The sequence below is a fragment of the Hippocampus bargibanti genome, linkage group LG09, assembly GCF_051943395.1.
Source record: "Hippocampus bargibanti isolate YZ-2025 linkage group LG09, ASM5194339v1, whole genome shotgun sequence".
Classification (NCBI taxonomy): domain Eukaryota; kingdom Metazoa; phylum Chordata; class Actinopteri; order Syngnathiformes; family Syngnathidae; genus Hippocampus; species Hippocampus bargibanti.
In genome coordinates, this window is record NC_142742.1 from 8,067,772 (window position 1) to 8,083,051 (window position 15,280).

The 15,280-nt window shown below is 39.6% G+C and overlaps 1 protein-coding gene across 1 annotated transcript in view; it reads left to right on the forward strand.

The window, feature by feature from the left end:
• Positions 1-15,280, forward strand: part of arid1b (AT-rich interaction domain 1B) — a 229,321-nt gene that overhangs the window by 74,826 nt on the left and 139,215 nt on the right. Inside the window, exon 4 of the mRNA XM_089003853.1 lies at positions 8,682-8,789. Within this exon, the coding sequence (XP_088859979.1) occupies positions 8,682-8,789 (108 nt within the window). The remainder of the gene's footprint in view (positions 1-8,681; positions 8,790-15,280) is intronic.

Genomic DNA, 15,280 nt, shown 5'->3' on the forward strand with positions numbered 1-15,280 from the left:
CAGTTGGCCCCCCTGCACCTGCACAGGTGCTGATCGTTACGATCAGTGGCAGTCAAAAGGACTCCCGGCACGACCATTCGTTGTCGGGTCATTGTATGCTTTGTATGCAATTGTGTGCATTGTGTATGCATGGTATGCTGTATGCTGGTATGCTCTTTTTTTTTATAAAAGAAGAAAGTCCTGCGCTGCATTGAATGTTTATGTAGTCCTATAACTCAATATTCTGTGGGTCCTGGAATTTGAGTGAAAATGACAAGAACCCTTGCACTGGAGTGGACTCATTTTTAGACATTTTGAAGTGAATCGGTTAATTCATGGAATATAACTTTTTTTTGCAATCCACTTAGAAGATCAGCCATACATGATCAGTTAATTTAATTACATCACATTATAAATACAGTACAGTCGTTTCCGTTGGTGTGTATTTGTTAAAACCAAAACACAAGTCTTCATGACAAAATCGAAACCTTCCTGACAAAATGTTCAGAATGTTCCCAAGAGGTGATGATTGGTGTCAGCATCCCGTCACCTTCTCGGCATATCTGATATCATCCTCGGGCGAAGATTGCAACACACACTGTGTGTGTGTGTGTGTGTGTGTGTGTATGTGTGTGTGTGTGTGTGTGTGTGCGTGTGTGCGTGTGTTTATAATTGCATGCATGTGAATGTGGTTATGTTTTATTTTTTTTTATAAGTATGTGTGTCATGTGGCTTCACCCTCATGTTGAAGGGGTGGTGAATTGCTGCGTTTGAAATCCGGATTGAAGGACACACACACGCAGAGCAGTGGAAAAGGCCATGTTTCAAATGGGCCCATTAAGATAGACACACACAGATATACCCAGGCGGTGCCTTGGCTCTTTCCACCTTTAATGGTCACCTTTCCTGTCATGATAATAACGGTCTTCAGAACGGCATGAATGGCCGTCATTTGTATGAGGTCCAACACTGTTTTTTTTTCTTTTCAAAAGCAGTCATAGGAAAGTAGATATGCTCCATTAAATGTTAACACCTTCTACATAATGGTCACTATTTAAAATATGGTGTACGCTGTAAAAGATAAAAAAACACATAAAACGCGTTATAAAAAATATATTTACCAAATCTTAAGTTGTCACATTGTGTAACGTGCATCTCCACGTGTGTTTCAAAGTCAGTCAATGGGTGTATATGTGTGCGCGAGATGTAAAGTTGTCAGAGATATGATAGTCTTCTTATTCTCTATCAAAAGTACAGTAATACCTCAGCTTACGAACTTAATTGGTTCTCAGAAAGTGTGTGTAAGGCGAAAAGTTCGTCTTCCGAACATTTATTTCCCATAAGAAACCATTACAAATGAGAATAATCCGTTCCCAGGCCCCCTTAAAACATAATTTTCTACTAAATAAGCCTTAAAACTACACAAATTATACCTTATTTTATGCATAATAAATGTCATATTGTATTGTAATTAAAGAAATAAACTGTACTGGATAATAAAGTCATTTTATTTACCTTTGTGATGGTAGTTGTCAATGGATGACGAACTTCCAGGTTGCCTCTTGATGATATCCGGGTGAAGTTGCCATGCTTTCTCGGCGATAATACCCTCACTCACACTGTCCCCTGCTCGCTGCTTTTTGTTCATCCAAATCAACAGAAGTTGTTCTTTTGTATCCTCTTCGGCTTAACATTAGCCTGTGGTGGGGTCTTTTTCGGTCCCATAATAGCAAAAGTACTCCACTCGATAACAAACCACATCCGCACTCAAACAAAGGCAAAACTAGTCCACTGTGGTGCTGTTCAACATGTGGTTTGGTGTTCATCCACCGAAAAGTAGCCCGCCACCGACCGTGGCGCTGTGTGGTTTGGTTCGTCTGCCGCAAACTAGTTCGTCAGCCAAGACTATATGCTCGCAAATTTGATGTTAGTGAGGCGAAAGGTTCGTGAGCTAAAACGTTCGTAAGATGAGGTATCACTGTACACATGTTCATTTGTCTGTGCTTCACGTTGTGTTGATAAACGGCCACAAGAATTTCCCTGTCTTTGAATTCATGGTGCATTTTGTACTTTGTTTGTATGTGTCGTGTGCTCTCTCTCTCTCTCTCTCTCTCTCTCTCTCTCTCTCTCTCTCTCTCTCTCTCTCTCTCTCTCTCTCTCTCTCTCTCTCTCTCTCTCTCTCTCTCTCTCTCTCTCTCTCTCTCTCTCTCTCTCTCTCTGAGTCAGGGCCTCTCTTCCAAAGACACACAACTAAAGATTAATTTTTAATGAATATTAATGGCATTAGCGTCAAATTTTGTGGAGATGTGCATCTTCCAAGGTGCCGCGCAGCAACAGGTACAATAAATTCATTTGGTAGTCATGAGGCTTGTGGAGGAGGGAGATGCAAATAGAGAGGAAGGGGGTGGAAGCTGTGTTGATGAAAAAGCAGCAGGATGGCACAAGGGGTAGAAATAGATGTGGGGTAGGAAAATAGACAGATATTGAGGGGAAGACCATTGAAATATTCTCTTGAGATTGGATTAAAACCAAATTTTAACAATTTTGATAAAAAAAAACAACCAAATGCACATTGCGCGACCTATTTTCCCCCAAACTTCTTCTCCTTTAGCTCTTAACCCATCTACGCCGAGCGTGTTCATATGAACACAGGTAAATTCATTAAAAAAATCACAATGAGATCAAAACAGAATATCAAATACAGTGGTACCACAGTTTACAAACTTTAACACTTTAACATCAGATGAAGCCATAACAAAGCACTAAACATGGACAGCTATCATATACAGGAAATAAAGCAGTCCAAAAGTTAGTAGAAAGCACCAAGGAGTGAATCATGCTGACTCAAATGCCAAAGAGTACAAGTGCGTTTTGAGACAGGTTTTAAAGATGGCCAGCGAGAGGGCTCAGTCTCATGATAGCAAATTTAATACAACTCGTTTTTTTTTCTTTCAAACTGCATATTTGCTCTGCTTTCCATTTTGTAGGATGTTGGCTCTGTTATATCGTTTCCTTTCTTTTTTTTAATGTTTCTTTCATCGCTCTTTGAATTCAATCGCTGAAGACAGGCAGCCCTGCAAATTGTACAAGGGGGCAACGGTTCACCTCACCTCTTCCTTGAATGTGAAGTTCGAAATTCAGCAGCGCAGCCAGTCAAAAAGGCCAAGCACTGATGTGAAAGATAAAAAATGTCAAACGGCGGAAAAAGAAAAAAAAAAACCTGTCGCTATGTGATATTGGATCACTTTTTAGATCCGCGATGCCTTTCAAAAATCTGACAGCTTCAGGGGGACGCCTTTGACCCACGCACCCTTGAGAAAACATTTGAATTCTGGGATTATCAAAGGCGAATATCACGCTGCCATTCCAAAGCCGCATTTGAAACGAGAACAAGCAGAAGCGGCATTTTGCAAACAAGTGTCAGCGTCCCCCTCCCCCCATTTCTGAGCGAGGCATTCGCCACTGAGATTAACGCCCGCGGCTGCGATATTGATTTACGTCCGCGTAAAGCCTCTCCGGCTCTATATATTACAGCGCATTCAGCAGTCATCTATTCAATCAAATCTAATATTACACTGGCTCTGCACACGGCTGTCTAATAGCATTTAACTCACAGTTTGATTCCCCCTTGCATTCCCTCATGTACTTCAAACGCTTGCTTTCAATATCCGTCAATCGTTTCCACTACGCCAAGATGAAGTCTTTTGAAAAACACAGAGGATGAATACAGGTGGGGGGGGGGGGGGGGCGTATACGCTCCTCTGCGCACACTCGCTCGCCCAAATGTGTGCGCTGAGACAGGATTAGTCGTAGCCTTAGGCTTAAGGTATGGAGCGGAGCGTATTTTAGAACCTTCTAAATTAGCTGGGAAATGGGTTTTGGAGACAATGGAGTTAGGGGCGGGGATGGGGGTTCGGGGGGGGCGTCAAATGAAAGGATGCACTCGCAGCACTCCTTCATTTGCCTCTGATGTTTTACGATTTTTCTTTTTTTCCCATTTTAATCAGCTCTCCTCTCTTCATGGTCGTGTTCTCCTCACGATGTGGTGGCAGAGTCATCTTTTGCTTTTTTTCCCTCCCCATTTTGCCTGCTGCCTGCCCTTCCTCTCTCCCCTCCCCTTTTCCACCCGCTCTGCCTTTCTTGTTGACAGCAATGATGTAAGAATACGAGTGTAAACAGTAGTACGAGGCTAACCCCACTTTGACCCACTTAAAACAGAATTTCCCCTGCAGCGTCCACACATGCACGCACGCACCGGCGCGCACACTCACACACACAAACACACACACACACACTTCAGACTCATATGCCTGAGTAAATATTGGACTTGTTTCAGCGGACACTTAATGTGTTCAACATTCTGTTTTTTGTCATTTGTGGAAAGTAATTTTGAGCATATCCTTCTAAATACTGTATTTTCTGGTGTATAAGCCTGTGGTGGGGTCTTTTTTGGTCCCATAATAGCAAAAGTACTCCACTCGATAACAAACCACGTCCCCATTCAAAGAAAGGACGTGACGAAAACTAGTCCGCCAGCCACTGTGGTGCTGGTTTGGTTTGTCTGCCGAAAAGGAGTTCGTCTGCCAGTATTATTTTCTTGCGAATGTAATGTTCATAAGGCGAAAAGTTTGTGAGCTAAAGCGTTCGTAAACTAATGTATGACTGTATAGCAATAATCTCCATGCATTTGTTTCAGTGCGTTCCTAAAACTTGGTTGAGGATATCTCGGGTTTTTCCGCCGGATACTGCCGAAAGGGCTAATTAAATATTCATTTACCCATGGTGCAATGCAGTATTTACATCAAATATGGCTGATGGTTGCAATATGGGGCGTGAGAACAGGAGTAAGACTTTAACAGACATTAAAAATAGGCAGCAAACATGTTCTCATTTTTTAAGAAACAATCGAATGAGTCTGCGGAGGGTAGTGACAATTCGTTGCAGCAAACTGCTGCGAATGATTCGAATTTAGTGGCTAATGGCAATTATTTCAGAGCTTTTGCCCCACATTGGAAATCTTCAAAAGTAAGGAAATGTGTTTAAAGGACAACCAACACCATTTTTTTGTTTCCTAACTGACATCAGAAAAACGTTTTATAACATCTAAAATACCCAAAACATGCAGGCTGATATCTTAATATAACTACAGTAAAGTCTCGTTATATCGATATCGGATACAGTAAAGTCTCGTTATATCGATATCGGATACAGTAAAGTCTCGTTATATCGATATCCAAGGGAGTCCGAAAAATATCGATATAACCGGGACTATCGATATATCCGACCCTGTTTGTATGTAATTTTCTCCGTGCGTGCATAGAAATAGTAGCGATATAACCGGGACTATCGATATATCCGATATCGATATAACGAGACTTTACTGTATATCGATAGTCCCGGTTATATCGATACTATTTCTATGCACGCACAGAGAAAATTACATGCAAACAGGGTCGGATATATCGATAGTCCCGGTTATATCGATATTTTTTCAGACTCCCTTGAATATCGATATAACGAGACTTTACTCTATTACTGTTTTCCATTTGTTAAGAAACTCAGTGCCTCAACAGCCAGTGAGAGCAAGAAATATACATTTGTTTCAAAAATTTACAGTGCAAGATCAACTTTTAGATTTAAAAGCATTCCGACTTGGAGCTCAATTCACTTCTTTTGGCAAGCGATTCGCTCATAAAAATCCATCATTAGTGATGATATAAATCACGATTTACAAGGCTAAAAAGGCGGCGTTCTTCCCAAAACGTCGCCTTCACGGGTCCATTCGAATGTTTCTAGTAAGGAAAATGCCACCTTGCTACTGCCTCTGGATTTTAATTGCCCGCTAATTGAAATGTGGATTTCCAGGAACTACTCTGGGGCCTTTTAAGGTCATTACATTACCTTCTCTTAATAATAAATGAGTGAATACATTAACTTTTGTCTCAATGTGCGCGCAGCTGTTCCGGGAGCTCGCAAAAACTGGCTACGAGCTGACAACTTTTGCGGAAAAGTGGCAAAAAGATGACATTGATGCCAGATTTCAAAAGTGTAATTCCCCTTCTGCTGTACAAATGACTATTAATTTGTTAATAATAGAGGTCTCTGGCTGTGTCTGGTAATCTCCCGCTGCAACACGATATCCACTGAGCTGCCAGGAGTATTGCCCGAATGCTGCAGTCTAATCACACATCAGATAAGTTTGAAGAGGCAAAAAAAAAAGTAAAGATGCGCCACTATGCACCTAACGTATGACGTGCCGCGCCTGCTAAAGTTTGCGCGTTTATGCACATGTGCCCGTTGTGATCCTTTTGCTTCACGGTTAGCGCTAATCCGTCCACTCGAAGCTCGATAACAAATCGCCATTGTGCCGCTGACATCGAACATGTTCGGAGGGACGACATCAGGAGTGAATAAAGGGAAGGAAGAGAGAGAAGGAGATGTTGATATGACGCAAGAGGCTGAGATAGGGGAGAGGGCAACACCTCCGACAATGCAGAGAAAATTGCATTACACTAGATAGGCTTGTGATTACAGAGGAAAAGAGAATGTTGTGTCTGCGTGAGGGTGTTTGCAAGGGTTTTAAAGGACAACCGACGTCTCCGGACAAGTTCTGTCCATAATTTGTAAAATGGCTTCTACTGACTTCTACAGAGCGTATTTTACAAAGATTCCACCACATATAGCTATATTTTACGTTTTAAGACTCGCACTGAATATTCCGGAAGTCTTGTTTTTGAGTTGGTGACGAGTCCTCACCCTACGTCACTGAAGGAACGCCCCTCAGCGAGAAAGGACATACCTTGCATCACCTCAATGCATTTTGCAATACTTTGTTTGGTCTGAAAACTTCGTCTTGATCCGTGTTGATTGTGAAATTAGAAGGAAAACACATAAATAACGCAATGGTGAATCCTTGTGTGTGGCACCGAGCATCTATTTGATATTCACTGACAAAAAATGTAAGGAATTAATCAGCCCATTTCCACGGAGCTTTGTCGCCCTCTTCTGCCTCTTTTCGGTCCTACATCTCCCCCCCCCCCCAGATGACACACATTCAGTGCTACATTTCCCCCCTCAAAATGACACGGAATAAATTCTTTAATCAATTGCAAACATGTATGCTTTCCTCTTCAGAACTATTTGAATCATATTCATAACTGGATGAGTAACAAGAAAGCATCTTCTCAGAATCTGAAGCCATTGTTTTGATTCTCGAGCAAGGCAAGACATCTTGCCGTGACACCACGAACATGGACCTTCTGACACTGGCCACTATTTTGTAGATTTTGGACACTTTAAGTCATTTTTATTGGTGTTTTGCATTTGACTAAAAATATCATACTGCATGTTTTGAGTATTTTAGATGCTATAAAACGTTTTTCTGATGTCAGTTACAAAAAAACAAAAAAGTGACGTCGGTTGTCCTTTAAGGCATGAAGGATTTTGGGGGGGATTCGGCGTGATGATGGGCTGCCAATGCGAAGCCCCCCATCATGCACTCGATCTGTGTATCCGGGTTGTTGGCACCATTGCAGGTCCACGCTTTGGATTTGTGAACTCATTCACTGCCATTCACACATTTATTACTGACTTGAAAATATGACAGAGTGCTATTCCCGAATTTTCGGGTTTTGTTTTTTTCATGCTTGGGTGCCGATAAAGTAGTAGTCATGGTCTCTGGCAATGGTTTTTTCCTTTCCACAAGGAGGCAGCATTTCCCTTTTTTCCATGTTAGCTTCAGCTGTTTTTAAAGCGTTATATAAACCAATATGTATGTTTTGCATTGTATTATGAACAGCCACCTTCATTTCATACTCATATAAGTTCAGATCCATATAATTTAGGAATTAACTCTTTTTCCTGATGAGAGGAGAGAGGTTTCTAACGCTGTACTCAATATGCTGTGGGTCCTGGAATTCGACTGAAAATGACATAATCCCTGGCACTGGAGCGGACACATTTTTGCACGTCTGATAGTAAATAATTTATGAGGTGTAGTATTAAGTGAAGGTGTTTTCATTCCATTATATTGCAATTTATTTATATATGTATTTATTTGTGTATTTTTATTTATTTGTTTTTTTATTTATGTATTCATTTATTTACAGGTATTTATTTTTATTTGTTTTTATTTGTTTTTATTTGTTTTTATTTGTTTTTATTTATTTATTCATTTGTTTGCTTGTTTATTTATGTATCTATATTATATATTTGATTATTTGTTTATTATGTATTTATTTATTTATATTTCTGTTAATTGTTTATGCATCTATGTTATTTATCTGTGGGTTTTTATTTATTTATGTAAGTTTTTATTTATTTGTGGGTTTTTATTTATTTATTCATCTATTTTTATTCATTTATTTATGTGGTATTTGTTTCTTTATTTATCTGTGGGTTTTTATGTATTTATATACATACAGTAAAGTCTCGTTATATCGATATCGGATATATCGATAGTCCCGGTTATATCGATATTTTTTCGGACTCCCTTGAATATCGATATAACGAGACTTTACTGTATTTCTTTTTTGCGGGTTTTTATTTATTTATATGTTTTATTTATTGCACTTTATAACCCGGTAATTTGCGATGAATATGAGTTAACTATGGAAATTATGCCCATAAGCACCAAGAACATTTTTAATCAATTACCTCGCCTCATGTATTCATGTTTTCCAATCCGCTCTCTTTCTTTGAAGGAGACACAACAAGAGAATTATGGCCCTAGAGGACCAGGCCCAGGGAATTCTGGGAAGAGTCACAACGATGATGGCGTCCCCTCCCATGACCGTCCTTCGAGTCTGCCGGTAAGTGGATAACAATCCTGTTACCCAAGAAGAAGCCTTTTTTTTTCATTTCCAAGTTCTTATTCGGTCATATGCATCCGTTTTTTACCACATGGTTGGCTTCTTTGTGTCAAGTTTGTGTTTTTGGCTGCAAGCGAGGATGGGAAAGGCATCACTGGTCCAAGCGTCAGGCACTTTCTCTCTCTCTCTCTCTCTCTCTCTCTCTCTCTCTCTCTATCTATCTATCTATCTATCTATCTATCTATCTCCACTGTGAGACTAATAAAGGCATATCCAATCCAATCCAATCTATCTATCTATCTATCTATCTATCTATCTATCTATCTATCTATCTATCTATCTATCTATCTATCTATCTATCTATCTATCTATCTATCTATCTATCTATCTATCTATCTATCTATCTCTCTATCTCTCTCCCTATCTCTTTATCTCTCTCCCTATCTCTTTATCTCTCTCCCTACCTCTTTATCTCTCTCCCTATCTCTCTCTCTCTCTCTCTCTCTCTCTCTCTCTCTCTCTCTCTCTCTCTCTCTCTCTGTCTATCTCTCTCCCTATCTCTCTCTCCTCTCTCTCTCTCTCTCTCTCTCTCTCTCTCTCTCTCTCTCTCTCTCTCTCTCTCTCTCTCTCTCTCACACACACACAAATACACCCATGGGCACAAGGGAAGCATATGCGCTGTCACAAGCCCTCGTGCTAAAGCGCGCAGTCACACATGGAAACCCACGCGCGCTGCCTCTTGGCGTTCGGTCTCACTCAAACTTGTTCAATGGGCCGCCCGCCAGAGTCATTGAGTACACAATTGGTGAGGCCTATTAGTTCAGGCTGCTTTGATTTTCAGTTAAGTCCTTACATGGATGGAATGACACGACAATTAAAAAAAAAAATATTTGGCTGAAGCGTCTTGAGATGTGTACCCGGGTTTGCTGCGTGGAATGTGAAAAGGATATGAAGAAGTAGAAACTTTGAAGAAATGACGTCAGGATGTTGTTTCACATGAATAAAACTGCTGTTGGTTGTGCACATGCGCAATGTAATACATGTGGAATGCAGATGAGGAGCTATCTAGTGAGCTACCTAGCTAGCTATCTATTTGCTATCTATTTGCTATCTAGCTGGCTAGCTATCTATCTATTTAGCTATCTATTAGTTGGCTGGCTAGCTTTCGATCTATTTGAGTTACTTTTGGGTTGAGTGAACAACACTCACACACAGGGAGAAGAGCAGTGGAGAGAGGACGTATCCTTGTGGGGCTCCAGTGCTTGTGTTGTTCAACTTGATAATCTTAGTTTTGCCTTTGTGAAAATTGGATTTCCTGCATTTGGAACAATGAAACAAGAGTTTACAGATCTGTCCCCTCTGCCCCCACCCCCCCAACTCAAAGAAACAACTTTTTCAAGCAAACAACTTGCTTTCCCGATGAGTGTTTTTCACATTTAAACCGGACTTTCACACTACAGTTAGTGAATATGAAAGTTAGCTTCTCGCATTTCACGCACACGTGAATATGAAAGGAGGATAGTAAGAAACTCCAGATTTTATGCACAGCGGTTGAACCCGCCAATAAGTTTGACAAAGAACGCCAGTGAACAAACAACAACAGCACTTAGTGTTCTTTCATATTGCTCGCATGCAAGGAAGAGCTTTTATGTTATTTATTTATTTATTTTTTCAATAGTCTTTTTTTTCCCCCACAAAAAAAGCTGATTTTTATCTGATCCACACTTGTCAGTAATTTACTCTCAAAAGGTCCCAAAATCTTCCACTCCACTTTTTTCCAAGCGCCCTCGCTGGGTGTACCATTTGCAGGCGTGTGGTCTGCATCTGTTGTGCGTGCATAAGCGCCGTGTCCCAATAGAATTTAACAGCGGGACTTGAACAAAACACAAAAGGGCCATTGAATCGGATCACGATGGAAAGCACAAGTCATGCTTCGTTTGTCCCACTTTTATTCATGGATGATCGGCACACAGCGTCACACCATGTCGGATTTGTCCGTGTTTAATGGCACATTATTGTGCTGCCAAGTCAACAAAGCTCGCGGCGGAAATCGCCAAACTGTACCGTATAAGCTTCGTCGGAACACGCAGATGTTCCCGATGAAGATCAGTTTCGTTGTGATTGATCCACTCTTCTTCTTCTTCTTCTTCTTCTTCTTCTTCTTCTTCTTCTTCTTCTTCTTCTTCTTCTTCTTCTTCTTCTTCTTCTTCTTCTTACTGTTATTGTTATTAGTAGTAGTAGTAATATTAACATTGTTGTCATTATGGTGATGATGCTGATGATGATTATTACTATGATTATGATGATGTTGATTATTATTAATAGTAATAGTAGCCACAAAGGGACATATGTCTTCTTGTGCCAGTCCCAAGCCCGGATAAATACAGAGGGCTGTGTCAGGAAGGACATCTGACGTAAAAGCTTGTCCAAAACAAACATGCGAATCAAACCTCTAAAGATGGAGGACACTGATTCGCTGTGGCGACCCATTGAAGGGAAAAGCCGAAAGGAAAAGAAGAAGTAATAGTAGTGTTATTGTTTTCATTATGATGATGATGATGATGATGATGATGGTGGTTATTAGTATTATGTTATTAGTATTATTATTACTATTATTAATCATCTGTATTTCTTTGAAAGAAGTACAGATGACGGCTGAAGAAACCTTTTCATCGATGGACCACTCATGTACGACTGAGAGCTTACAGAGTATTACTATTATTTATTTATTATTATTATTATTATTATTATGATTAGTAGTAGTAGTAGTAGTAGTAGTCGTATTATTATTATTATTATTAGTAGTAGTAGTAGTATTGTTGTCATTATGGTGATGATGATGATGATGATTATTATTATTATTGGTATGGTTATGATTATTATTTATATTTATATTATATTTGTGGTTGTATTTTATTTATTGTATTCTATTTCTGATTGTATTTTATTTATTATTGTATCTATAAAGTGTCCTTGAGAGCTTTGAAAGGCGCTTGAAATAAAATGTATTATTATTATTATTATTATTATTATTATTATTATTATTACTAGTAGTAGGAGTAGGAGAAGTATTAGTAGTATCATTGTTATCAGTCTGATGGTGATGATTACGATTATGATTATCAATATTATGATATTACTATTATTACTATTACCAGTATGTCGATGACTGAGAGCTTACAGACGTATTACCAGTATGTATTATTAGGATTATTATTAGTGGTAGTAGTAGAAGTATTAGTAGTATCATTGTTGTCATTCTGATGATGCTAATGATTATTATTACGAGTATTATGATTATGATTATCATGATTATAATTATTAGTAGTAGAAGTAGTAGTAGTATCATTGTTGTCATTATAATGATTATATGATTATTATTACGATTATGATTAGAATTATGATTATTATTACTATTATTTATGATGATTGTGATGATGATGATGATGATGATGATGATGATGATGATGATGATGATGATGATGATGATGATGATTTCATTTATTCATTCATCTTCCTCACGAGGGTTGCAGTGGGTGCTGGAGCCTATCCCAGCCATCTTTGGGCACGAGGTGGGGGACACCCTGAATTGGTTGCCAACCAATCGTAGGGGGGATTGTTTTATTGTATTTCATTGTATTTTATTGTACTTTTTAACTTTTTTTTACTGTGTTCTCAATCACTCCGTGCATGGGTTGAAATCTGTCTGCACCACAAGTATGCTTGCTCGATTTATTTTGGTACCTTTCACAAGCTGATGATCACAACAATTACGTTACGCTGGAGCAAACGTTAATGCTCGGTGAAAAGATTGCGAAAGGGCGCGTTGGCTCGGCATCGCGATGTTTTTCGGCAAGCTGTCACGATGCAGTCGTACCATCTGCCCCCCCCCCCCCCAATGTGCCCCCTTTGCTCTGCTCACTCACGATTGATGTCAGATCTAAAGCTGCTGTCATCTCTTCCTCTTCTTTCTGTGGCTGCTGGGAGGGAGAGCGGGTCGGCAAAGTGTCATGTTGTTGTTTTGGGACGCGTCTGTTGTGTGATGTGGCGGGATATTTGATGAGAGACCAAAAACAACTTTTCTGACTTATCATGAATGAAAGTCACCCAGTAGACACGGGTCTTTAATATGTTACAAATACTGTACCTCCAGTTACAATCTCATTGTATGGATTCCATGTTGTTAACAATGTTGCTAAAACCCAGTTACTCACCACAACTTTGGCAGTCGGAATAGAGAATCCATGTTTTGTTTGGAGTTTTATTATTATTTTTTTTGTGCCAAAAAAAATGATTGATAAACAGCTATATGTTTCTAAATTGAACATGGACGGAAAGATCCCCAAATTGCCTTTTTTTCTTCAAGTAGTATAATTAAATTCTGGGCTAGGATCAAAGCTGGGTACAGTGATACCTTGGCTTACGAACTTAATTGGTTCCCAGAAAGTGAAGCTAGTGTGCTAACCACTAGACTACCTACCTTATTTTATGTTTCATAAAAGTGCCATGGTATTATGATTAAAGAAATAAACTGTAATGTATAATAAAGTCATTTTATTTACCTTTGTGATGGTCATTGATGGCTTGATAGAATGGAGTGACATTAAACACCTGATGAGGAACGTAGCCTTCTTCTTTCACCATCTTGAGGAATGATCCCTTGTAGGTGCTTTCTCTGCGATAATTTTACCTAGTTCCTCATCAATGGTGTTCTGTTTAGCTGGGTTGATAGCTTTTTGCATCAAGTATATGGCTTGAGCAGGTTATTTGTGGAGCCTGATTGATGGGATATTTTAACCTTCCAGTCTACACTCTGCTTTTGAACAAAGTTGAAACGAGTCCAAATTTCACTGTTTTCTATCCATTGTGTCAGTCTCTCTGTCGTCTGCCTGTCTCTTTAATGCTTAAACCACCACCCGTCACTGCTGCGTTCTTGACCAATCACGTGGCTTTAACCGAAGACTGGGGGCCAGGAATAGAGGACAAAAAAATGTCGGTAGCCATTTTCTTTTTTCGAGAATGGCTTCACTCTGTCTCAGCCTGTAAACCCCCCCTCACTGCTGCGTTCTTGACCAATCACGTGGCTTCAACCGACGACTGTGGGCGGGGAATAGAGGACCAAAACAAGCCGGCTGCCATTTTCTTTTAAGAGAACAGGCTCGTTCGCGAAGGACACATCACTCATTGTGGCAGCTCCGTGTGTATCCCGAAAAATAGGTTGTATGCCAAGGTCAAATGTTCATAAATTTAACGTTCATAAACGGAAAGGTTTGTAAGCCAAGGGGTTCGTAAACTGAGGTATCACTGTATTTAGAAAACTAAGCCACAAGACTGAGTTCGATTTGAATGCTTCGTTGGTTCTGTTTCAATGACATGGACATTTGCTCACGAGCATTTGGGAAGATGCAATCACAATCAGTCGAATCATATGATCCATCAACCAATTATATGATCCGTCTCTAATTATGTAAGCCCGGGTGTAAAACTCACGTTAATTACTTTGGGTTTCGCTTTAAGGGCCATTATGTGCGTGAAAATCTTAAATGTCTGATCACATTACCGTATTATTGCATTGATAATGCTACATTTCCTTCCTATTCTTTGTATTTTTCAATATATTGATTATGAAATAGGAAGTCATGGAAAATAGTGATGTTAAGAGATTTGCTTGGTGGGGTTTGTATGGCGATCTTATTTTTACTATTAAGTCATTGACTGCCATTCCTGAATGTATTCGGGACTTGAAAATATGACGTGGAGCGCCATTCCCGAATTTGTTTGGGTTTTCGTTTTTCTTGATGCAGTACCGATAAAGCGCTGGTCAGAGACCTCTGCCAATGTTTTTCACACCGACGAATTGGCAGCATTTGCCTTTTGGACAGCCGCCTCCATTTCAAGCTCAGATAACTCCAGACCCTTATAACTTGGGAATTAAATAATAACTTGTTTTTTCTTGCTGGGGTGCCGATAAAGCTCTGGCAGGGACCTCTGGCAATGTTTTTTTCACTTTCGTGAAGAGGCAGCATCTGCCTTTTGTCCATGTTAGCAGTCTGTTGTTAAGGCGCTATATAAATACGGATATATGTATTGTGTTGTATTTTGTACAGCCACCCTCATATCAATCTCAACTCCAGGCCCATATAATTTAGGAATTATCTCTTTTTTTCTGATAAAAGAAGAGGGTCTCAGGTTTCTTACGCGGCATTAAATGTTTATGTAGTCCTAAATGTGTAAATTTCTCCACTGTGAGACTAATAAAGGCAAATCCAATCCAATCCAATCCAATCCAAAACTCAATATTCTATGGGTCCTGCAATTTGAATGAAAATAACGAAAACCTTGGCACTGGAGTGGACACATTTTTTGCAGTGAATGAGTTAAAATAAAAAGGAGGACATTTTTTAATTTTGCAACATATTTCATGACTTAAATGATAATTTACATAATTTCCGTTTTATTTATTATCTGGGGCGGCCCGGTAGTCGAGTGGT